This window comes from Phocoena sinus, chromosome 20 (genome assembly GCF_008692025.1).
Source record: "Phocoena sinus isolate mPhoSin1 chromosome 20, mPhoSin1.pri, whole genome shotgun sequence".
Classification (NCBI taxonomy): domain Eukaryota; kingdom Metazoa; phylum Chordata; class Mammalia; order Artiodactyla; family Phocoenidae; genus Phocoena; species Phocoena sinus.
This window is the reverse complement of record NC_045782.1, coordinates 47,586,215-47,610,699: the sequence shown is the minus strand read 5'-3', so window position 1 is coordinate 47,610,699 and position 24,485 is coordinate 47,586,215. Positions and strand designations below refer to the sequence as shown.

General features: G+C 49.9%; 1 protein-coding gene across 2 annotated transcripts in view; it reads left to right on the top strand.

Annotated features, from left to right (window-relative positions):
* The window catches only part of RPTOR (regulatory associated protein of MTOR complex 1), a 345,465-nt gene that overhangs the window by 243,800 nt on the left and 77,180 nt on the right, over positions 1–24,485 (top strand). For both annotated transcript variants that reach the window (XM_032616711.1, XM_032616710.1), the window contains exons 8-12: positions 1,918–2,018; positions 2,560–2,704; positions 10,540–10,615; positions 16,594–16,695; positions 23,812–23,895. In XM_032616711.1, the coding sequence (XP_032472602.1) occupies positions 1,918–2,018; positions 2,560–2,704; positions 10,540–10,615; positions 16,594–16,695; positions 23,812–23,895 (508 nt within the window). The remainder of the gene's footprint in view (positions 1–1,917; positions 2,019–2,559; positions 2,705–10,539; positions 10,616–16,593; positions 16,696–23,811; positions 23,896–24,485) is intronic.

The window sequence follows — 24,485 nt, the reverse complement described above, 5'->3', positions numbered from 1 at the left end:
TCGTGGCCCTGCATCGCTGACCCAGACAGCTTCCAGAGCAGGTTGGGTTTTGACGTCCTTAGGATCAACTACAGGAAGGAAAACGGAAACAAGTAGTTTCTGAAGTGACTTACTTCTTTCTTTATTTTTTTTTGAAGTGACTTAATTCTACATGACATGAAAAGGGAGGGAAGTGGGACTCACTTCCACCTTTGTCATCCCAGGCTGCCGAATGCAGATGGGTCTTGCAATGATTGGTTGATTGATCACTTTGAATGGTTCCCAGGTCTGTCTGAAATCAGTCGGGCAGATGGCTTGGTTTGTGGTTTCATGATGAGCTTTAGTGAAAGACATCAGTAGAATTTTCAGGAGATCATAGTGGGAGTCTTAGTTTTGCATTTATCTGCCAGCGATTGTCACAAGATGAGGATTTAAAAAACACAGCTAAATGCACACTGACCTCCACCTGACAAGGAGTGGCCTCTGTTCCCTCCGATGGCTCGGCCACAGTGCTGGCAGCAGGGCAGCTCCTCACTGCTGGGGACGCAGCGGCCTTTGCCAAGGGTCAAACCCCAAGGAGCCAGCTGGGGCTGTGTTGCTTCACCTGACTTAAGGGGCACTGCACACACCCATGATGCGCTTGGTCCAGGTTTGGACCTCAGCAGACCCTCCTTCTTCCAAGAACACCGTCCTGTCACCACCAGCTGTCAGGGCGAGAGGCAGGTGAGTGGGCAGAGGAGTGGCATCCAATGCTGACTGCATGCAGATGTGAAGACAAGGAGAGTGTCGCCACTGGCTCACTGCGGGGCTTTCCTCCTGATCGGCTCTCCTTGTACGTGTTCTGTGTAATTATGATGGCACGATATTTGTCCCACTTCTTTACTTAATGTTACAAAGCAGTCTTTTCCCCATATCATTAAAATATTCATAAACAACAGTTTAATAGCTTGTAGTTATTTCATTGTGGTTGTTCCATAATTAATCATTTCTCTGTTATTGGTCACATAGGTAGTTTCTGACTTTTCACTGTTATAAATAAAACACTGCAAAACATACCTTGTTTCCACATTCTTTGTTTCTGGTTCAAGATTGATTCTTGGGAGCAGACTTAACTGAGGAAAGGATACAGATGTTTTCTGTCCTTCATGTGTCTGTCCTTTCCAGAAGGATTGTGCCAGCTCATACACCCAAAGGCGTTGTATGTGAGTGGCCGCAAATGGAGCACCACTCAAAAGAGCGTCGCCCAGTTGTCTGTTGCGTTTTTTCTTCCTGTGCTCAAATTTCCCCACAGGGGGCGGGGAAGCAAGCCCAGCTCCCCTCACACACCCCACTGGGAGGCCTGTGATGCTGCTGGCCCACCTCTCACATCCTCACCGCTGGCATTTTCAGTCCAGCGATGCTGCGCCCAGGACTACGTGTGAATTTAAGAGGTGGAATCTAGGCCTGACTAGGTCTGTTTTGATGTTGAACAGGTGAATGATTGTGTGGTGAAGAGCTGGGCCCACAGAGGTCTTCCCGTTGCCCTCAGCTTCTGGGAGGTGACCCGTGTCCTGCCCGACAGGAGTGTCTTGATTAGGGTGTGGGGTCCGTCCACTTGGAGGCTGAGAGCAAGGCTGTGGGGGGCTCCAGGGCCCCGGGGGCCTGCCTGGTCGGCAGAGCTCTGTGCCTACTGTCACACGGGGGTGCCAGAGGGGCCCACCCGCTGCTCCTGTGCAGATGGGGAAGGGAAGAAAGTGAAGTGGAGGCTGAGTTTTAAGATGTGAGGTTAGACGTACAGGAGTCTCAAAGATCACGGCGAGGCAAGGAGGTCCTCCTGGCATGGCCGAGTCACCCCCCAAGCCCCTTCTGACGCGTTGTCGTCCCCTCACCCCTCCTCTTCCCACCTCCTCCTGCCTCTGTCACCTGTTTCCATCTCCATGACTGTTTTGTGTTTCCTAGGATTCCCGGGCGGCTGAACGACAGGAGGACCCCCCTGGGCGAGCTGAACTGGATCTTCACGGCCATCACGGACACCATTGCATGGAACGTGCTTCCTCGGGGTGAGGCTGCCCAGCTGTGGACTGGCGGGAAGGCTGCTGCCCCGGAGTCAGGAGACTCTGGCGCTGGGGTGTGAGAGAAGTCAAATGGGAGGACTGAGTTCCCCTCAGTGAAGAAACCTGAGGATGTGGGCGGGAGAAGGAAGGGACCCCAAAGGTTCTGAGAGGATGAAGTGAATCGCGCATCAGGTCGAGAGCAGTGCTGCAGGGCGAGTTCAGAGTGGTATCTGCTCGGGTCCTTAGTGTTTTTGGGGCAGACTCAGGGCTCATCTGCCTTCAGAGTCACACACCATCCATATTTCTTAAAACCCAAATTACTACTAGAGTATAAGACACGTTTGTGTTTTTCTGTGACCGTTTGGTTGGGTTCTGCTGTTTGTTCACATTACGTGTGTCATGTAGGTGCTGCCAGTGGGGAATGTGCATGTCAATTCCAACCTGCTTGTTGCAACTTCTGGTAGAAGGATAGTAAATTTGTATATTTGGCTTTAACTGCTGGACGTGAGTCAATGGAGTCACCTTTTTATCTTTTCTCTGCCCTCAGATCTCTTCCAAAAGCTCTTCAGACAGGACCTATTGGTGGCTAGTCTGTTTCGAAATTTTTTATTGGCGGAAAGGATCATGAGGTCGTATAACTGCACCCCCGTCAGCAGTCCACGCCTGCCCCCCACGTACATGCACGCCATGTGGTAAGTGTCTCTCTCAGACCAGCATCAGATTCTCTAAGGAGCATGGTTTTCCCATTTCTGCGATAGTCCAAGTGTAAGGGAATTATTTGAACAAAATAGGAAGACGTGGCTCCAAACGTGGAGGCCTGAGTGGTGTACACGAGTTAATAAGGTCGACCCTCAGCTCTGCCTAAGTCCCCTGCAGAAGTGCAGGTGCCTCTAAGGGTCATCCAGGGCTGAGCGGGACCAGTGCCTACAGAGGCCCTGCAGTTCATAGCTCGGGGCGGAGAGGGCCTGCGGGTGAGTTTCTGACTCTGTAGGGATTTGTATTGAGGAAGGAAGCTGCCAGCTGAATTCATGAGGTGTATCCAAGATTGCTCCAGAGAATTAAAAGTGTTGGGTTCATGACCAGTTAATTTGCATGCTTATTTCACACATATACACATGCTGTCACACACACACACGCACGAGTGTGATCTTTATGATACTTGTATGTTGATTATAAATTTCCTTCAAAACTGGATTACTGGGACTTCCCTGGTGGTCCAGTGGTTAAGACTCTGTGCTTCCAATGCAGGGGGCCTGGGTTCAATCCCTGGTCAGGGAACTAGATCCCACACGCTGCAACTAAGAGCCCACATGCCGTAACTAAAGATCCCACATGCTGCAACGAAGATTCCAAACTAAGACCCGGCACTGCCAAATAGATAAATAAATATTAAAAAAAAAAAACTGGATTACTGCTCTTTACACTACTGCTAGTAGTAAGTACAGTATGATAACAGCAGTAATAATGGAAATTGTTTTGAATCTAGACATTATATCTGAAGGCGTTTGGTTTCTTCCTGTTTCCTTGCTTTTGTGACACAAGCAGAATTTGGGGAAGTACTAAAATGGGGCGGTAACAAAGGAAAATGTGTCTTAGTCATATCCAGAGAGAAATCCTAATACAAAATATTTAAAAAGAGTAATTCACTTAGGTTTAGCCCTAAAAACCATTCTATGGTGTATTTTCACGGTCAGGTTTATTTTGGGTAGTGATTTTTTTTTTTAAATATGTGCATGACCACTTTCCCCTGACTCTGTAAACCCAGAGAACTAAGAAGGAGGTGGTAAACTCACCTGCTCTCATCCACTCAAGGAAAATCAGGAGTTAACATTCTTATCTGTGAGATAAATCAAGATGCACTATGCTGGCCAAGCACCAGACTATAATCAGAAATCAAGTTAAAACATGCCTCATCCGTACCCTTTGGAAGAGCTTATGGAATAAACTGGAGAAACAGAGGAATAGGAGTAGACCGCACGAAGGGTCTCTGTGCAGCAGTTTAGATCCTGTGTGAACAGACTGGCAGGACAGCAGACGCAGTTTCCTTCACTCCATGAAGATTAGAACTGGGGAGGTGGGGTTGAAAAGCCTCTCTAATGCTTAGGATAAATAATTAGAAAGAAAACCCACATTTCTGAAGAAGGAGATCCTCAAAACAGCCTTATCCTTTAAGTAAAGTGATGCCTTAAATTCTATTTTTTCTGAACCAGGTTTTTATAAAACATTTATTATTAAAAAGGAAAGAAAAAGAAAAAAGAGCTGAACAGGGTCAGTGCTGCGACTAGTCATGGATGGAAAACTAGTTAAGCCACAGGAAATGGGCGTCACACCAGCTGCCCAGTGTGAATGGCCTCCTGGGTGACTGGGGCCACTGGCCAAGCAGTTCCCCCCAGGAGGAAGAAATACAGGGTGGACGCGAGGCGCCAGCTTTTAGCGAGAAGCTGCCTATGTCCTTCCCTCCATCTGCCCACCCCACCAACAAGTCCGTGGGACAGTCTTCCTTCTTGTGCATGTTTCTCTGGATATAAAACTGCCTTCTCTAAGATGTGCTCAGCTGCAAAGAGTAAAAAACAACGTGTTGTCCCAGAGAAGAGAGTAAGGAGCACAGCCTGAGCAGAGAGCAGACAGAACAGACAGGGAAGATGACAGCAAGAGAAGGGGACCCAGGGAGGAAGCACGCAGAGATGGCTGGTGCGGAACAGTCACACCTGTCTCTCTTCATCATCCCACAGATCCTTCTCTAGTATTGGCCTCTTAGAACATTTCTGAATTCTGGGATTTGTATAAGTGCTGTTTAATATAAGGTCCAAAGTCTAACAGCAGTGTCTCATAATCCCTCCCGTCTCTGTTACTGATACCTTTCCATGCCCTCCTCTAAAACTAGGAATATGGCCCTCTTGCCTGCAAGTTTAGCTCTCCATGAATCTCATAAAACAAATCCTCATTTGTATTTATTTGTTGTACAGAGAAACGTGAGCTAACACAGCAACCCACAGAGGCCCAGATGAACATGTGGAAAGCCTCCCGGGTATCCTGGGGCGCATGGAATTGCTAGCAGTCATACATGCACCCTTGGGGTCTTTCTACTTCCCTGGTTCCAACCTCCCTGCACATTCCAGGGCCCCTCTGCAGCTGATATGCACCCTGAAGACTTGAGTACAATCTAGTCCCTCAGCCTGCATGGTCCTCCATCCTGCAAAGCGCACTGTCTGTGGCCTGATGCCCTCCCCGCTCCCTTTTAGGCGAATCCTGGTTGTTGCACGTTGGGTTCTGTGGGAAGCGGACTCAGAGGTGGGGGTCAGCATTAGGATGCTGTGAGGGAAGGCTCTGGGGATCACAGCCCTGGACAGGGAGGCGGCCTGACCCCTGACCCAGCCTGGACCAGCACATTCCCAGCCGGCATTGTTGGACCCTGACATCTCCCGCTTCACTCCAGCCCCTGCTGCCCTGTCCACTTTGCATCCACCCATTCCAGCTCAGGAGACGGACTAAGCAGGTTGCTGAGGAAGAACCAAGGAACAGGACTGGTGAGACAGTCAGAGAGACTTAGAAAAAGAATGCCGTTTGTCACAATATTAGCTATAAAAGGGGAAACCGGGGAGAATCCCAGTACCTAACAGAATGGGGATGTAATTGAGATACATATATTTGAAAAAATGTAAGCCATCTTAAAACTTTGTGAAGATTATTTATTATTATACAAAATATATGTTAAATGACAAAAACAGAACACCAGACTGTATCAGCAGTATAACTACCTCTATATTATGCATGGGAAAAGGGCTGGATAAAACTATAACAAGATGCTAATGGTGCTAATACCAGGACAGGAGGATTGGAATGAGAATACTCCCTTTTAAAAGTTGGTAGAGGGCTTCCCTGGTGGCGCAGTGGTTGAGAGTCCGCCTGCCGATGCAGGGGACACGGATTCGCACCCCGGTCCAGGAAGATCCCACATGCAGCGGAGTGGCTGGGCCCGTGAGCCATGGCCGCTGAGCCTGCGCGTCCGGAGCCTGTGCTCTGCAATGGGAGAGGCCACAACAGTGAGAGGCCCGCGTACCGCAAAATAAATAAATAAATAAATAAAGTTGGTAGATATTACTTTTGTAATTAAAAATCTACGTGTAGGTGTTTTAAGCCTTTGAAACACTAAAAGCTATTTTTTTTAATTAAGTTATTAAGGTTGAAGTCTCCCTTGTCAAAAATGCAAAGCTGGAGACAGAAGAATCATTGTGTGCTTCTTTGCATGAAAAAAAATGTTAACTAGTAGAATTCCCTGAGGTTTAGTACCTGCACTTGATCTCATTTGGTATTTTTTAAATGTTGTAGAAAGAGCTCATTAAAATCCTGAGTTGGAAATCATTCACATGCATTAGACTCGTCCCATATTTGTTACTGTACAGCAAACGTACAGCAAACCAAATGGGATTGTTACTGAAACAACAGTTGCAGGGATAATTTAATTTAACAAGTAGTTGCATACTCACTATGCACAGGGCATTGGGAGGCCTTGTAAAGAACATAAAAAGCCGTTCTAAAAAGGTATGAAATTATACCTGAGTATTTATTGAGTATCAAGCACTGGCGACCCAGCCTGGACACATTGTGCGTTTCCAGGTGGGCGTCACGCCCTTGCACACCCAATCCTCCTCGTGTCACTGCAGACACAGACTCAGGGTCGGACCATGTGGGGTCCTGGTATTGTGTCCAGCTGCCACATTTAACATGGCCCTCTGATTGGACCGTGCTACCGTGTTGTAGATCTAGGGAGGAGAAAACCACTCAGGGTGAGTGACAACCTTTATTTCTTTATGACATCATGCAGAATTGTCTCATGCCAAGTCAGAGGCCAGAAATACTTGGTGTAAACACTGGGTCAGGCAGCTGTATAGGGCATGCAGCCACGTTGAGGGCCACTGACTTGGTTAAGATGGAAAGACTGCCACATGTTTTCCCTCCTCCCCTGGGGGTAGTTAGAGGTAGTGGTTGGAATATCAGTTGGTAACACCAGATCCAATGGCTTTACAAATGGGGATTTGTTCCTCTTTCCTGTGTAGCTGAGTGGCTCACGGGAGGGACACGGATCTCTGCTCTTCCCCGCAGCCGTGTGTGGTGCCTGGTCTAGGGAGGCTGGGGATGTGGTCTCTGTCCTGGGTGGCAGGTGTCCTGCTCAAAGTCCTGGCCTTAGGGGAGGTGGGAGAGTGGAGGGAACAGGCAGTGGGCTCAGATGCAAAGGCAGGAGAATGTGAAGCCCTGGAAGGTCATGCTTGCCTGCACTCAGGTTTGCCAGCTGCCCCTGAGGTCTGAGGCGCCGCATGGGCTCCTTGCCAGTGAAGCGTTGCCGTGGGCTTTCAGCAGAGCTCCTTCGGGTGATGAAACACTCAACAACAATGCCCATAGCTCTTTCTCCCTCCTCGTAAATAGACGAAAGTTTGTACGTCCCCAGGGAGTGCACAGCCAAGGTAGTCGGAAAGAGCATTTGGAATAAATAATTTGCCAACTAGTTACTATATTCCTTGGGTGGTGATGGAGAGGTTGAATTTTCAGCAGGGGGAGGAAGGGAACAAAGCCTAACAAAAATTGAGGTTAAAACACAAAGTCATACACATTCACACTTTGCTTCAGGCAGGGGTGCCAATGATGAAATGCTCAGCACCCGGCTTCTGTTTAATTTTTGATGCAAAGCCACCAGGGAGCCGTTTGCCTTCACTTTCAATTTCAGCAGGTCCTGAAACCTTGCATTTCTCCATGGTAATAACCTGTGCGTTCCTTCCCATCGAGCAAGCCTGGCTGGCTGACTGATCGGTGCAGATGGAGCCGGGCGCTCTTGGAAGGCTGTCCTCCCAGCCCACTCCTTGGGTGCCTGCCATCTTAGGCCCGTTTCCTGAAAACCCGAGCTCTTGCCTGGATGGCACGTTCTCCAGGCCGTGATTCATCGGCAGCCCACGGCTCAGAGCCCGGCTGGTCTGCGCCTCGGGGTGGGGAGGCCCGGGATCCTCCCTCCCTGGGGGCGCAGCCTGTGCGGCTGGTCACAGGGGCTGTGGGAAGTGTGAACGCGGACACCTCCCAAGTTCCATGCTCGCCTGGGTGCCACGGCTCAAGGTTTTACAGGACTTGCTTTCCCACTTTCCCTTAGTGAGAATCCCAAATTAAGACTCCAAGTTTGTTTTGATTTTACCCTAGAAAATGTAGCCACTTTTAACCAACTTGAGTAAATGCTCAGCAGAGGGTACCGTTGTGCTGCTGAAAAGGCTGCCATGTGATCTAGGGCTTGATGGGAACTCTGAGGTCCCCAACCTGACCCTTTCCTTTTGTAGAGAATCAACGACCACAGGCCCCAGAGGGAGGCCGGCTAGCCCAGTGCCAGCCTGCTGCTCTCTGCCGGCCTCAGCCTGGGGCTTGCTGTAGCCTCACTGCTGGCTGGCAGTCTGTTTGGCCACTCGGTGTCCAGTAGATCTTAGGTGTTCTCTCACGTCCTCTCCTTTCCTCCTGTCCTCCTCGGTGCCTTGAACGGAGTCCCTTGTCCCCTCTCACTTAGACAGCTGTGCCCCTCCAGTCATGGCCCTGCCTTGCTCCCGGTGACAACAGGCGAATCCCTCCTCCGGGGCTTCCTTTCAAGCCAGCAGTCTCCTCTGAGCTGCTTTTCTGGCACAGAAGAGTGCGGCTGGTGGGGACTCAACCCCACTGAGTGATTGGACCCAGGTGGGGGGCCAGCCCTGGGGAGCCGACAGGCCCAACGGGCCACACTCAGAAGATTTGCGCCCAGGCCCCGCTGCAGCTGCGTCAGGTTTTGTTTCACTCCTTGGAAAGGACTGAGGCCGCCCCAGTAGGTCTCGCTAGGGCAGCCTAGTTCCTCTGATACTCTGTCTAGGACACCCCAGTAGGGACGTCTTTAATGGGTTAGAATTCTTCTTGCCTCGTGATTTTGAGGAGATAGTTCTGAAAGAGGGCACAGAAGCCAGCTTTACAGAAGGTGCAGTTTCGGGGTGCCCACTGTGTAGCAGCTGTAGCAAGACCACCAGCTGCCCTGGACCCCCTCTGCCCACTTCACCTCCCCCCAACTGGTGCACACTTTCTTCTAACTCTTGAAGTTAAAACTTTTTATTTGATTAAGTTCAAGGAATCTTTATAGAGCTTAATTGCAATAACTGACTTGACTTCTGTCTTAACAGAGAGTAAGTGTCTCCCTCAATGCTGCAGAATAACCATTTTGCCTGCAGTCTGGGCACTTACTGAGCATATGGGAGCTATTTATTGCCCGCACTTTGAGGAACTTTTGATTATCTCCTGATTGCCTCTTAATTAGATTGGTGGGGGAAGGGCGTGCAGAAGGGGCCAGTCTGGGAAAAAAGAAATATATTCCACATATTTGAAAAATGAAAACGAGTTCTCTACTCTTTTGTTCATCTTACATTTTTACTGTTTTTCTGCATGTTTTCATTTTTCATTCTTGTTTTGATCCTTTATTAAGACCCATGAATAGGTGCCTCTTGCACACAAACAGGCAGTTATTAGTCTAAATAAACCTAACATGGAATCCTTGAGTGTGTCAGGAAATTGCGCTGGGAAGAGATTGCAATACCGGAAACTAAACCCCTTGTTCTGACCATCACTTTCTTTCCACGAGGAGCACGTTTCTAAAAGAAAGGGGGGGTCAGAGTGAGAAAATCGTTATATCCTTGGGAATCCGCACTTGGATCTGGGACCACAGAGAAAGTAAGAGGATCGTTTGTGTCCAGTTTAGAATCAGTGTTAAACGTTGCCAGGAAATAGCAGGCCTCTGTGTGTGTCCCTCCGTGTCAGCCACCCTCTGAGGCCTTCATGGGACCCTTTGTGGGAGACACTAACTTTAGCCTGCCTCACAGGTGGTGAAACTGACCCTGGGAAGGTGACACCATGACCCAGTCGGCACCACCTTGTCTTGCACATCTTGTAAGCGTGCGGAGCTGGGTCCGGCACCACAAGAAGTTGGAGAAGGTGGCCAGGACTACTCCTCAAAGAGGCTGCTGCATCCCCAGCATACAGAGCACCACCTGTCTTGTCCCAAGTGGTTTGTGTTGGGCACAGGTGCTGACCACCCACAGAGGGGTGCAGGGGCCTGGCAGTGGGTGGGCCGAGGCGGACCCTTTCTCCCAGCCCCACCTGGCCCGCTCTGGTGAAGCGCCTTGGCCTGACCATGGCCTTCCATGGCAGGTTTGTGTGTGATGCTGCCATGGTCCGGTCACCCAGTGCCCCAGCTGCCATTAGCATGGGCAGGCTGCTGCACTAGGTGGGCTCAAGTTGGGGGAAGAAACTGCATTAGAAAGTGGACAAGTCTCTTTATTTTTCCTGAGCTTTTTCTCCTTTCAATTTGAAGAGAAAAGCTGTCATAAACAAAATGCCTTTAGCTAGCTGAGAGTTCCTCACCTCCTGTGCCCTTCAACAGCGGCTCTGCCCCGACTCAGCCACCCACAGGCTGCTCTGCTGTTGGGTCCCTCTGGGTGAGCCCATCAGTAACGCTTTTTGGGTTCCTCTCTGTTCTCCCCAGGCAGGCCTGGGACCTGGCTGTCGACATTTGTCTCTCCCAGCTGCCAACCATCATCGAAGAAGGCACGGCATTTCGGGTGAGTCCTCCCAGGGCATCCTGTGTGGTCCACCGCGGCAGCTGCTTCTCTGGCCACCTGGGCTGCAGAGCCCCTGGTCAGGTGTCGGAGACAGCCCTCACCCACCTGGGAGAAGATGCATTATCCAGAAGCTTAAAAGATTGCACCAACCAGGGGTTAAAGTTAGATTATGAAATGGTCAGCTCTCAAAAACATCTTCTCTACAGCGTTGCTGTCATAGGTCTGCTTTTCTTGACGTGCACTCCCTGATCCCAGGTTCTCAGCCTTTTTACCACAAACGGATGCTCTCGACTTGCGGCCCTGCTGCCCAGTGGCCAGGTGAAGCCTCTAAGGCTGAGGCTTGGCCCCGAGGGGATGTCTGGTCCCCATGTACTTTCCTAGGTGGTGGTCTGGTCATCCTCGAGTTAATGTTTCACTTGTGGCTCCTGAGGCAGGCAAATCGACTCTCCCCCCACCCCGCCAGGGCTCGTTACATCAGCTCACCAAGAACCCCCTGTTGCATCCCCTGCATATACAGCCCCTCCTGCTTTCATTCAAGATTTGTTCATTTGATGAGCGTTTGCTGTGCGTCAGACACCACGTCTGGGTGCACGTGGGTGAGACCCGGTCTCTTCCCTCAAGTAACCGTTGAGAAAAGAGAAAAGCCACCCATCAAGTTAGAGCACAATTAGATCCCCCATCTGACCCTCCAAGGGACCGGGCAGGTGTTCAGGACTGGGGGAGTGGTGGGGGAACCGGGAGGAAGCAGGTGGCTCTGAGCTGTCCACTGAGGGGACGGGTTGGAGGGTGGGGCTTGGAGATCGGAGTCACTGGCCTTTGCTCCCCACACCGTCGTCTCTGGGCGCCAGTGGAGAGACCGCTTAGCCCCCCGGTGCCTCAGTTTCCTTGTTTTAAAACGGGAACTATAGTTGTATCCAATTCAAGGAGCACTGGAGGACACAGCCTGGTACGTGGTACATGCTGGACACAAGGGTTCCTGGCCCTTGGTGTATTCACAAAGCCCTGACTGCAGCCAGAGGCACCCACGTCTCACTGCAGAGGTTTTTAACTTTCAGTGCACATCACATCAGTAAGATTGAAAGGGAAGCTTTCAGCCTTACTGAGTCAGGGGCCTGGGTGCGTGTGTGTGTGTGTGTGTGTGTACACATATGTATTTCTGTGGGGGGTGTATGTGCGTATATATTTGTGTGCCTGCGTATATCTATGGGGTATGAGTGTGTGTGTTCTCTGTGGGGTGTGTGTCCGTGTACATGTGTGTACGTGAATGCATGTCTGTGACGGAGGGGGAGGGTTGTATGCATGTGTGTTAACTCAGGTGATTTCAATTCCCCCCGAGACTGGGGTAACTGGGCTGTGAGACCCTCCCTCTCTATTTTATCTTATCTTTCCTCCTTCATTGCTTGATTTTTTTTTTCCCATTTTATTATGAACATTTTCAAACCTACAGCAAAGTTGGAAGAACTCTGCATCGAGCACCCATGTGCCCACTGCTGGGTTCTCCACCAGCACTTGCGGTGCCTGCCCCAGCAGCTCGCCACTTTCCACCCACCTTTCCTTTAACGCACTTACAAGGGAGTCAAAGCCGGCCTTGCATCTTGAACCCTGAAGTGGGCGCCGGCAGGGCCTTCACTTGGCTCTCGCCTATATGTTTGGCATTGCCTGGGAGACCCTAAACCCTGAGGCAGGGACAAGTCTCCATGGGGAACAGTCCTGGCCTCCAGCTCCTCACACGCTCCACCTCTACAGGGACAGGGCCTGTCTCCACAAACGTGTTCGCGAACCTCATTCAACTCATGCTTTTCTGTGCTGTGTGCCTGGTTTTCCTTTGTACCGTCAAGGGGTCGGAGCTGCACACCTCTCAGATAAAGCCCCACGGTTCTGTCCTCACCTCTCCCTCCAGTGCCAGGCCTCCTTTCAAGCGTCTTCAGCTTCATTTCTCATCTACTAGATTCAGGATTCTGCCTCTGGGAATAATCTCACCAAATTGTCACTGGGAGGGATACCTGGTGGAGGCCACACGCTAGCTGTTTTATTTAGTTTTCATTCTTTTGGAAGCATAACACACACATAGAAGATTGCAGGCATCGTAACGTGCAGCTTCGTGAATTTACAAATTGAGCGCACTCGCGTAACCAGCACCCACTTAGAACATCAGCGGTCCCCCGATGCCCCTCCCGCTCTGGCCACCACCTCCGCCAGGGTGTGTGCTGCCCTGAGGGGTTGGTACTTGGGTAAATAGAATCCTTGTGTCTGGCTGCCTCCACTCAATGCCAAGTTTGCTCCATTCACTTGCAGCTCACTCCTATCACAGTGTGGAAACCCCAAAGGTCATGGTCTATCCCATGGACCTCACGAACTGTGCTGGCCACTGCCCAGCCGAGACGCTGGAGCCTGAGACAGAAGGAGAAATCAGTCATGCTGGACCTGTCTTTCTATGAAATTTTGATATTTTGTTCATTATAGATTTTTATATTAATTTTTATTTTCTTAAATATTGCATTAAGGTTTTTTTAATCTCAATTACTATGCTTTTTGGTGCCCCCTTAAATTTTGTGCTTGAGGCGAGTGGGTGGGTGTGGCCAGGTACCGCGAATTCCTCGTGCTCTGGTGCGTTAATGTCAGGTGTGCACACGAGGAGTGGGATTCCTGGTCACCAGGTGTGCATATTTTCAGTTTCAGTACAAACTGCCGGACAGTTTTCCAAAGTGGCTGTGAGTCAATTTCCAGTCCCTCCCACGATGTATGAGAGTTTTAGTTGTCCCATGTCCTCATCAATACTGGATGTTTTCCACCTTTTTTTTTTTCATTTTGGCTATTCTGGTTCATTACGTAAAGGTATTTCATTGAGATTTATCTTGTATTTCCCTGATGGTTAATAGAGTTTAGCCCTGTTTCGTGTTTTTATGGGCTTTTTGAATATCCTCTTTTATAAATTGCCTGTTCAAGCCATGTGATCATTTTTCTTTTGCGTTATCTGTTTCTATCGATTTGTAGTGGTTCTATTTATATTCTGAATACAAATCCTTTGTCACACATTGTGAATATCTTCATTCTGCAGACTTGATTTTCACTTTTTTAAAGTTTTTACTTGATGAACAAAAGTTTCTTGTTTTACCATATCCAGTTTACCAATGTTTTTTCTTTTATGGTTAGGGCTTTTGGTATCCGTTTAAGAAATCTTCACTTACTGTGAAACAGCCGACATAAGTGTGTTTGGACTGGGGATGGCAGGTGAGAAGAGTAGGAGTGTGTTAAGATGAACTAGCTCTCCTCCCTCCCCACAGTGACCTCACAAGTCGAGGTGGATTGGCCCCCAGGGTTGGGCGTGGCTCTTTGTGCCCAGAGCTGGCCTTTCTGCTCTTAGTCCTTCGCGCTTGGCGCCTGTTTTCAGACCCCCCAGCCCATCTGACACATGGGCTAACCACAGGGTTGACCACCTGGCATCAGAATCGTCCCAGGAGGCCCAGGCCACATGGCCACATGACTCAGAGCCTCTGCCCACGATCTGTCAGCTCTCCTCCAGAACACTCATCCTGGGTTCTGCTTCTCCCCCCACCAATAATCTACACAGTATTTCCAGGAGGTAATCATGAAGATTTGGCCCAAAACATCAACTCTGTGAATAATCTCAGGCACTCACGGGGCAACTCTTGAGCTGTTCTGTGAAGTGTTACTTAAAATGCTGAACCACACTTATGGTGGGGTGCTGATGTGATCTGTCATCTTCCCCGTGGCTTTAAGAAGCATGACAAACCTCACAGCATACTTCGATGGCCAAAGGCTTTCCCTCTTTGTCAGCTTTAGGTGAAAAGATCAGGAATGTTTGTCATTCGGGACTGAGCAGCTTCTTCAGCAATGAGCAGCGTGTTTGCATCCATAAGGCAAAACTAAGTGAAGGAAATGGAGGGAGGTGGAATTATCTGAGTTTCCCGACTTCCCCTCCCAGACTGAAGGTCCCCCTCACTCAGTACAGCTGGGGAGGGAGCATTTAACAAGATTATTGTTTTTAAACCAATTTATGAATAACTCACACTTAAAAACAGGAAAATCACTTTGGGGGCTCCATCCCAATCCCCAAGTTGCCCTCCAAATTTGATTAACTTCACGTACACTGACTTTGCAAGAACACGCATTCCTAAGTGTGAAAGTCCTCTGCCGAATTCTCATGCAACACTGACTTCTTTACAAGGGCACACACCATGGCTCTGACCACCAGGCTCCTCTGTGGAGGGTGCGGTGGGAACACACCTGGTCTGGCTCACAGCTCTGCTGGAGCCGTGCCCACGGCTTGAAGTCCTCTATGCACACACTTCCACACGTGCAGGAACCTGGGGTTGCAGCCCGCATCCCTGCCTTCCCACCCACCCTTCCTTACACAGACACCTGCTTTCCCCCTGGGGAGACAGAGTGGGACAGAGAGGAGTGGGCTGGAGGCAGAGATTTGGAATTCTTTTTGTCTGGAGCTCAGGGACAGCAGAGCTGCATATTAAGTGGAAATGCCTATGTAAGACAGAAAACCCAGCAGTCCTACTGCTTGGTCTCTCAGTTCCCGGACCTCCTTCTGACAGCCTGGGCCCCCTCCTACCTGAGCTGCTACTTCTGCAGTTTCCCTCGTCCTCATCATCTCCACTAAAGGCATACCCTCCGCAGTGCCTGCGCGAGGACAAGCCACCCTCCGCACCCCCACTGCCAAGCTGGGGAAGCCCACTGTGACCTGCTGCGGTCACTACCCTCCAGGGGCCTTAAACGCTGCCTGGCAGGCTGCCCAGACACATCTCCTTCCTTCCCGTTGCCTCTCCGCTCGCTCTCCCCTCCATCCACAGCACCTCCTTTTCCCACCTGGCTGAGAGACAGGAGCAATAGAGGGATCTTCTGTAAGTCCTGCCACATTGGCCTTTGTCCTGCATCCTGGCCCGGCTGTGTTGCATCTCCCGCTCCCAAAAGTGCTACCCCCAACCTGTGCACCAGGCGTCCACTTGCCAAGGCCCTAGCCCAGCACCTCCCTCCTTCATCAGCAGTTTCCCCCTCTTACAAATACGCCCTTATTCTCCCACCTTTAAAAAGAAATTCCTAGTCACGTGACCCCATCCGATTTCCCGCCCCCACCTCCCCATGTCTCTCCTTCCCCTTTGCAGCCAGATTCCTGCAAAGAACTGTCTATTCTTGAGCCTCTGAATCATCTTTTCTTCTGTTTGAACCCAGTCCGGTTGTGCTTCTGCCCACTACCAGGGCCCTCCTGTTACATCCTTAATGGTCTCCAGGGCCCTCCTTGTCACCATCAGCTCTGGACCTTGGTCCTGCCTGACCCTGTACAGTCATGGAAGGTGCTGACCATGTCCTCCCCCTAAAACACTCCTCCCTGGCAACCTGGCCACCACCCACTCCTGATCCCCCTCTGCTGGCCTTGCCCTTGTGTCTCCACCTCCTTGGCCTCTCACTCTTGGGGGGCTCCAGGGCTCAGCCCGGGGTCCCCTCTGTTTCTCACTTAACTTTAAACTAGATCTGTCTCTCCAGCCCAGACCCATCTCCTGGACTGCGGGCTCATGTGGGCCATCGTCCCCCTGATGTCTCGGTCGGGTGTCCAGTAGGCACCTTAAACTCAGTGTGTCCAAGCTGAGTTCCCCACATGCTCCTCCCAAACGGGCTCCTCTTTCAGTCTTCCCGCCTCAGGTCTTGGGACCCCGCTTCCGGGTGTTTAGGCCCAAGCCCCGGCATTAACCTTACTGCAACCCTCTCTTACCCATACCCAGTCTGTCCTTGCAGCCCTGGCTCTGCCATATGAAACGTCCTGGTCTGACCATGTCTCACCACCTCCTCTGCTATGGCCCGGCCCTGTGTCCCCTCACCTGGATGGTGGTGGCTGAGTGGAATCAGGGCCTCACAAAGACACACGGCTGAATCGATGGTGGGGGCGGCGTGTAAAGGCAGAGTTGGGTGAAGAAGGAGAGCCCCTGACTAACCCTCTGCTCGTCCCACAGCACAGCCCCTTCTTTGCTGAGCAGCTGACCGCCTTCCAGGTGTGGCTCACGATGGGCGTGGAGAACAGGAACCCACCTGAGCAGCTTCCCATTGTCTTACAGGTGAGTGTCTCCAGGTGAGCCAGATTGATGAGGGAGCTAGAAAACCCCACAGCCGCCCAGGAGGGGACTAGTTTATTGGGGCTGAGTGTGCTGGTGTGTGACAGCCCTCCTGCTTTGGAGTTAACGCCTCCTTGTCTCCCGGGCTCGCCTGGCAAAGTCACTGAAGCCTCTCCCCCGCCAATTAAACACTGATCTGGGCTGTCGTCAGCTGCCCTCCCCTCTCCCCCCAGTGCTGCTGCCAGCAAGCTCCGTTCCAGCACGGCTCTGGCATCAGTGCCCCTTCTCTTTGGAAGGGCATGAGATGCAAATCAACTGCAGAGAAAATGGGAGAGCCTGAGCAAATTACACACGCAGGTCGTGGCACCGCTCCCAGCACCTGTGGGTTGCTCACTTCCAGGGGGCTGTGCCCCGCGGTTGCTGTGGGCTGTTGCACTCTCTGGCTGTGCCGTCAAGTGCAGTCACCCATGTGGCCTGTGTCAGTGTTCACGCGGCACCTGGTGCCCCACGAGTGGTTTGGGAGATCAGTTCTGTGGGTCTCACCCAGCTAAGTTTTGGGTAATGAGATGGCAAAATACCAAACTTCGTCACAGGCAGGAAGTTTAGGAAGTTTTCACAGAACTTTTGTTTCAGTTAATGTATATTTATGGGGCAGGTGTAGGGACCAGGTCATGACATAAGCAAAGCTGTTTTGCTCTAAGACAGTGTCAAATGAGATTTAAAACCACTGTCAGTGTAGATACCAAGGCCTAATAATTCACTTTAGGCCCTGGAAGAGATTGTGTGCAGTGAGGATGAGGCAGTTGGACTTGGGTGAGAACTGTGGACAGTTGTGGGAGGGGCCGTGCCCGCAGCAGGAGGGGTGGGCATTTACGTCCGTGTCCAGTTAGGAAGTGGGGTCTTAAATTCTGAGAGCTGGCTGGGAAGACCATCACCTTCCCCTCAGAAAGCTGATTAGGTTGCTTTGCCTCACCTGCCCGAGGACGAGGCCTTGCCTCCCCCCAGGAGGGCCCCACTTTCTCACCAGGCTGCTGACCACGTCTCGCAGAAGTTCCATTCATCTTCACTGGGCCCAACGCGCTCTTTGAGCGGCTCCCGCCGCCAAGGACAGTTTGAAAAATAGGTGAACGGCTGATCCCTGTCCCACCTGGAGCGTGGCGGGCCCCCTCCCTGCATGGTCTGCTCTCCCGCTCTGTGCTGACCGCATGGTGGGCTGGGAAGGTGCCTACGACAGAACTGAGGTCTCATCTGGCTCAGGACTGTGTGCCGGGACCCAGGCAGCAGAGCAGTGAGAGTAGTTTGTGCAGTTGTGGAAATGCCACCACACAGCCTTGTCCTCGTGGCTTGATAATTACGTGGGCACAGGGTGTTGGTCAGGATCCTTCCCTGGAGATATTTTGGTGCTTTTTCTGTCTTATGACTGCTTATTTTCTGACATTGTGAAAAGAATGCAGAAATTATTAGTATTCCTCATGTGTGTTTCTAGATTAGTTTGACTATCTTGAGTTTGCAAGGTGAGCAATAAACAAATTTTCAAAACAAAACAAAATGAAAAGCAACGATAACAACACAACAAAGAAAACTCGCCATTTGTCAGGAGCCCACGAGTTCTCATGCAGCGAGTGGAAGGCTGACAGGCAGGGCTATGGGACAGCAGTGACCGGTTGGTTGTTGTGCTCCCCAGCTCCTAGGGTCATCCGAATTTTCATGAGAGGAGACTGTGGCCAGCCTCCACTGACCTTCCTATTATTTCAATAATGTGATAGATAAAATTGGTCCTTTCCAAGCAGGGGCACAATGCCCAGCACTGAATCCTGCCTGGCAAACAATCCTGTTGTAAATGGCCTCCTATTGACTTTTTCTTTAATGTCCCATTTACAACCCACACGCCCTCAGGGAAAGAGAAGACCCAACTTCCTGATGCCAAAATGAGGGAATGACTCTGAAAGAAAAGAAAGGGGCATCTTCTGTGCGATCTTTCAGACGAATGAAACCATAGGTTCCTTATCATTCTGATGGGGGATCTGTCTGGGCTGTGTCCCACCTGGATCAGTGCAGGAACCTGTACTTAACAAGAAAACCCAACACAGTGCAAAGGAGAGCTTGCTTCATTTGGGGTAGCCTGCGGTGTTGGCTTCTTTCTCATTAATTCAGTTATTTTACCAGAACCTGGGCCCCATTATCCATAAATTATCCCCAGTGCCTTGGCGAGTCAGGAAGTGTTGCTGAAGGGAAAAAGAATTTTAGTACAGAGATGTCACAGCTTTTCCAATCCCTGCTACTTTTTCCACTGCCAGAGAGCATTTTCTCCCTCCGAAAACTCAGAGGCATTAACTGAGGATCATGGGGGTAAAATGAACTGTCTCCTCGGGCCGATTTGCAGCCTCTCATGTAGATGTAAGCTTGAACGTACACTTTTCCTGACCAGTCCTGATGTCCTTTTTCACCTTTTAAAAATACAAATCAACAGAAAGGACGGGAAGGAAGATTCTTGAGCCCTGCCACACTGCAATGCCTGGCCCCGTGGTCTCCTGGTCTGGTGGCCCTGCCTGGACTCAGCATTACTGTCTGCACTCCCTCAGTGGCCCATGTGCAAAGAAGCCCCAGGCAGAGAAGGAGGAATCAATGTTGTGGAAAAAGAGAGGGAAGAGAGAAATTTTACAGGATTCCGTGTTAGTACCTTTATACAGATACTACAAGTCAGTGTGGGCATTTCATTAGGAAACCCTGTTTGCTTTCATGCCATCATTTTATTTACAAATAGAATTTTTGGTCTGAAAGTACAGGATTATTATTAGATGGCATCAGGATAATAACTGGGATGTTATCATTACACACATTATATTCATCGGTGGCTCCAAAATCTCTGATCATCAGATTCCTGGGTCTACCAGGCCAGGACTGGAGCTTGAGAATCTGGTTTTTAAGAAGCGGCTCTATCCAGCAGTCTCAGCACAGAAGCCTGAGTGCGTTTTTGTGCACAAGGCAAATGAAAGGTTGTTGCCCTAGCAGCTCTGTTTTAGTTTGGGTATTTGTATCTCCATTATTAATCTTCAGTTTGGGTTGCCACAGACAGAAAGAAATCCCAGTAACTCATTTAGTTCACCAGCGTTTATCTCTGTAATTTCCCCGGGGCCTGAGGCACACTGAAACAGGAATTTTTTTTTTTTTAAGTACAAATACAAACAAACAAAAGCCAGTCCTTTTTTAAAAAAGTAATTTTAATTTATGTTGGGCCTCAATATTTTTAAAATGTAAATCAACAGAAGGAATCACAGGAAGCAGTAACGTTTAGAAAAACCAATACTTGACATTTTCCCTAGGACTTGTTATTGATGCTGTTTATTTTCCAATATCAATACCCACAGCACAAAACCCTGCATTGCTGAGGGTCTTGAGTCTCTGAGACAAGTGGGCTGTCTGTTGATGCTTTAATGTGTGTTTCGTCAACACGGACAACAGAGTCAGGAAAGATCGCATTGCAGTAGTGATGGTGATGGTTTCCCTTTTACTTTTGCCATCTGTAAATAACGTTGTAATGGAGACCTCTTACTGCTGGTCAGTGCGCATGAGAAACAAACAATGCGAACTACGTGTGGTTAGGTTTCTTGGCCCAAGTTGCCATTTCTTCCACTGCAAAGTGCTCTGCTATTTACTTGAAAACACAGAGCTTTATTCACGTTGACAGTGTTTTAAATAACAAAGGGAGTCAGTAAATAGAATCTTTACAAGTGTTAGATGTGTTTGATGTCTTTGATTTTTGAGGAATTACACCTGCTTTCACAAACCTAGTAAATGGAAGGTTCTGCTCGCCCTGGATCTCTAGAGACTTGAACCTCCGGCAGTTCCGTTTTCTTTAAAAACAAATAGGGAGAACCAAATACCGTATGCTAACACATATATATGGAATCTAAGGGAAAAAAAAAAAAACAGGTCATGAAGAACCTAGGGGTAAGACGGGAATAAAGACACAGACCTACTAGAGAATGGACTTGAGGATATGGGGAGGGGGAAAGGGAAGCTGTGACAACGTGAGACAGTGGCATGGACATATATACACTACCAAACGTAAAATCGATAGCTAGTGGGAAGCAGCCGCATAGCACAGGGAGATCAGCTTGGTGGCTTGTGACCACCTAGAGAGGAGGGATAGGGAGGGTGGGAGGGAGGGAGACGCAAGAGGGAAGAGATATGGGAACCTATGTATCTGTATAACTGATTCACTTTGTTATAAAGCAGAAACTAACACACCATTGTACAACAATTATACTCCAATAAAGATGTTTTAAAAATAGGGAATTCCTTGGTGGTCCAGTGGTTAGGACTTGGCGCTTTCACTGCCAGGGCCCAGGTTCAATCCCTGGTGGTGGAACTAAGATCTCACAAGCCGCACAGCACGGCAATATATAAATAAATAGTCAATCAAATCGCTTCTGAGAGATGGAGACATCCTGTAGCTGGATGCTGACACCGAGACTAACATTCATCACACCCCTCATACCAGACCGCGTTGTACCAGACAGGCTGCATCTCATTTGATTCTGAAAATAAGCCCAAGTCACATGTTATCTCTCCTCTTCTTGATGAGGAAACTGAAGTGTCCAGAGGTTGTGATTTAAGCCACACTGTGAGGAAGTGAGATAGGTCAGCTTGACTCCAAAGCCCATGCCTTTCAGCCGTCTAACCTTGCCCTCCAGATCTGTCTTTCCGCTGCAGTGGCACGAGATAACCCATGAGTTAAACATGGGAAAGGGATCAGGCCCCGTTCAGATAGGCCCCTGTGAGCAGCCCCACATAACCTCTCCCAGCTTCTTGTTTGGAGAACCTCAACTTCTCCAAACATAAAATGAACCACTCGATCATCCGTCTCGAAATAGCAATGTGGAAACAGGCTCCAAACCAGTGGGAAATGACATTCCAGCAGCTGAACCCAGCCACCTCCGCTTCCCTGACCCTTGGGCTGCCCGCAGGCTGGGAATACACACTTTCGCCTCCTCTGCAGCCATGGGCCGCGCGTCCACCTGGGGAAGCTCCCCAGCCTCCCCCCTCCACCCGGGAACCCCTCCTCAGGAGCCTCATGCTGCCGGGACCCCCTCCCCACTTTCCACTCCCTCCAGCATCTCCTGCCACCTCCTCTGTCCCCCACCCTCCTCCAGCCAGCCCGTATTCACCCCTCAGAGGGTAGCCCCTTGAACCACTGCTCTGGCTGCGCCATTTCCTCACCCCTGTTCAGTCCCGACACCACGGTCCACATCCCTGCAGCCAGAGGGTCCTCTTCACGAGTCCCACTACTGATCCTCACCTCCCGGGAGCAGGTACACAGTTAAAACCTCCCCACCTTCTCTCCCACCTCCCTCGCTGGTCTCTCTACCCAGCTTCTCCCTTACAGACCACCCCAGGCTGGCTGGCCCGTCCATCTGTTCTTTCCTCTTGCCTCATTCCAAATCTTCTCTTCCAGAGGCTCCTTTCCCTGACCCCTATTCCCCCTCCTCCAGCAGGCTTTGTCGGTCATGCCCGCCAGCTGTCTTGGAGTCTGTTTCTCCCCATCGGTCATGGCCACGGTCAAGTCCACCCATCCCACCCCTCCATCCATCTTCCTGCCAGCCTATTGCCCGCAGGAAGCACATTGGACGGGTCCCTCTGCTGCCCTTCTTAGGAAAAGCTGAAGCTCTTAGCTTGGTCTGCAGGTCTGGCTGGTTCTGGAGCCTCCCCCATTAGACTGGCCACCTGCCCTTCCTTGGGGAAGGCCCACACTTTCCCAGCCCCTCTGCCTGGAACCTAGGAACCCCACACGTCACCCACTGGGAGGGAGAGCTTTCAGACCCCCAGAGTAGGGAGTGACCCCCAGTTGTCTGTTCGATGGTTATTGCAGTATGGCTGAGGAATGTCTGTGTCTGGGCCAGGTGGTGATGGGAGGGGCCCTGCTGTTCCCAGTTGCACCCAGCACCGCACCCGCACACAGTAAGTGCTCTGTTCATGTGACTTCTGGGTAAACATCGTGAGGGAAACTCAATATAAATGACTCCATTAAAGTTTAAAGCTTTGATATAACACAGGAAGAAAGAGAAAAATACATGGCAGAGGTCGCTGTTTTTAATTTATAAAGAATCCTTTCATATCAAAAAGAAAAAGCCAGACATTTAAGTAGGAAAATAAGGACATGCATGGCCAGTTTACTAGAGAAATAGCCTATTAACCTATGAAAAAATATTTAACCTCACTTGTAATCAAAGAAATTCAGATTAAAAGAACATTTTATTATTACCTATCATGTTGGGAAATAATAGTGTAACGTGGGCTAATATTTTGCTGGTAGCTTTTAATTTGATATTTAATAGAACTCTTGTGGGTGGGTCTTGTGTTATGAATTAGGAAATTAAGGTTCAGAGAAGTTATTTTCCCGAGGCCAAGTAGCCCATGAGCACCAGAGCAAACATGTCCTGGTGCCCGGTATTCAGCCAAGGCTTGGTGAGCAAGTTGGTTCAGCTGGAGGGCAATCTGGTGATATAAGTGTGTATGCTCGGACCCTGTAATTTTACTTCTCAAGTTTATCCTAGGGGAAGGGGAAAAAAACGTAAATGTGCAGAGATCTACCTGGTAGAATTTTTATCACAGCATTGTTTACAATAGCAAAAATTTGATAATAATTTAAGTATCTAGCAATGGGGAGATTGTTTAAATGAATTATGCACATTTACAGAAAAGTTCAGTGCTGCCGTTGGCAGCCATAATGGTCAGACGTATCTAGCTATGTGGAGTGAGAGTGAGGGTGTATCATTTAGTCAGAAAGGAGATGAGAAACACAATAGTATCTTATCAAATTTAGAACAAACAGGGGACGTTGTACATAGAGAACAGTGTCTGGAAGTGGATAGACCAGTGTCATCAGTGGATATTTTCTTAAATGAGGTTATAAAGTGTCTGTTCTATTAGTTCCTACAGCGTACACATAGTTTACCTGTTCATGAAGAAATGGAGCATTCCCAGCCTGTGTAAAGCATGAGCCATAGAGAAAGGGGCACCTGCTGACCTGGGAGAACAGCCCCTGGGGGTGCTCATCCTGGCTCCGTGTTGCGGGGCAGGGGGTGTTGCGGTGACACCGCCTCTTCTCCCTTCCAGGTGCTGCTGAGCCAAGTGCACCGGCTGAGAGCCCTGGACCTGCTGGGAAGATTTCTGGACCTGGGTCCCTGGGCGGTGAGCCTGGTGCGTGCTTCCTGTGTCCGCAGTGGGGGGCACGAGACTCCACGTCACTGTCTGACAAATCAAGGGACCTTGGCTATGCGGCCAAGGATGACCGTGGGGGTGGCTGTTAAGCCCGCAAGGCTCCCGTGGACCTCGCTTTTTGCACCTTCATTGTCACATTGTTGGGGGGCCCTTTCCCATCCGCTGTTAGGCTTCACCTTTGCAGGACAGAAAGTGTCCTTTAGGGACACTCTAGGGAGGGGCTCACCCCTGCCAGGCCAGGAAGCTGGCAGCCTCTGGGCTGAGTCCCCGGCCACACGCGGCGTGTGTTCTCCTGGGAGAAGCCTGCGAAGCCTCACTCGCCGTCCTTTCACTGTGGTTTTAGGCACAACTCTGAAACACTTTTCTATCATTCTATTCACAGGAGAGTGGAAACAGCCATTCAAAACACTGACAAAAATAGAGTCAAAAGTGATCCATTTTTTCAACACATAAATCACCAGGGAAAGAGATCAGGAGGAACCTAGAGATAAAAGGGGATTCAGGAGATCCACCACCAGGTGCAGGGTCTGGACCTTATAGGACTCTATTTGCAAATGAAAGTTTGAAAG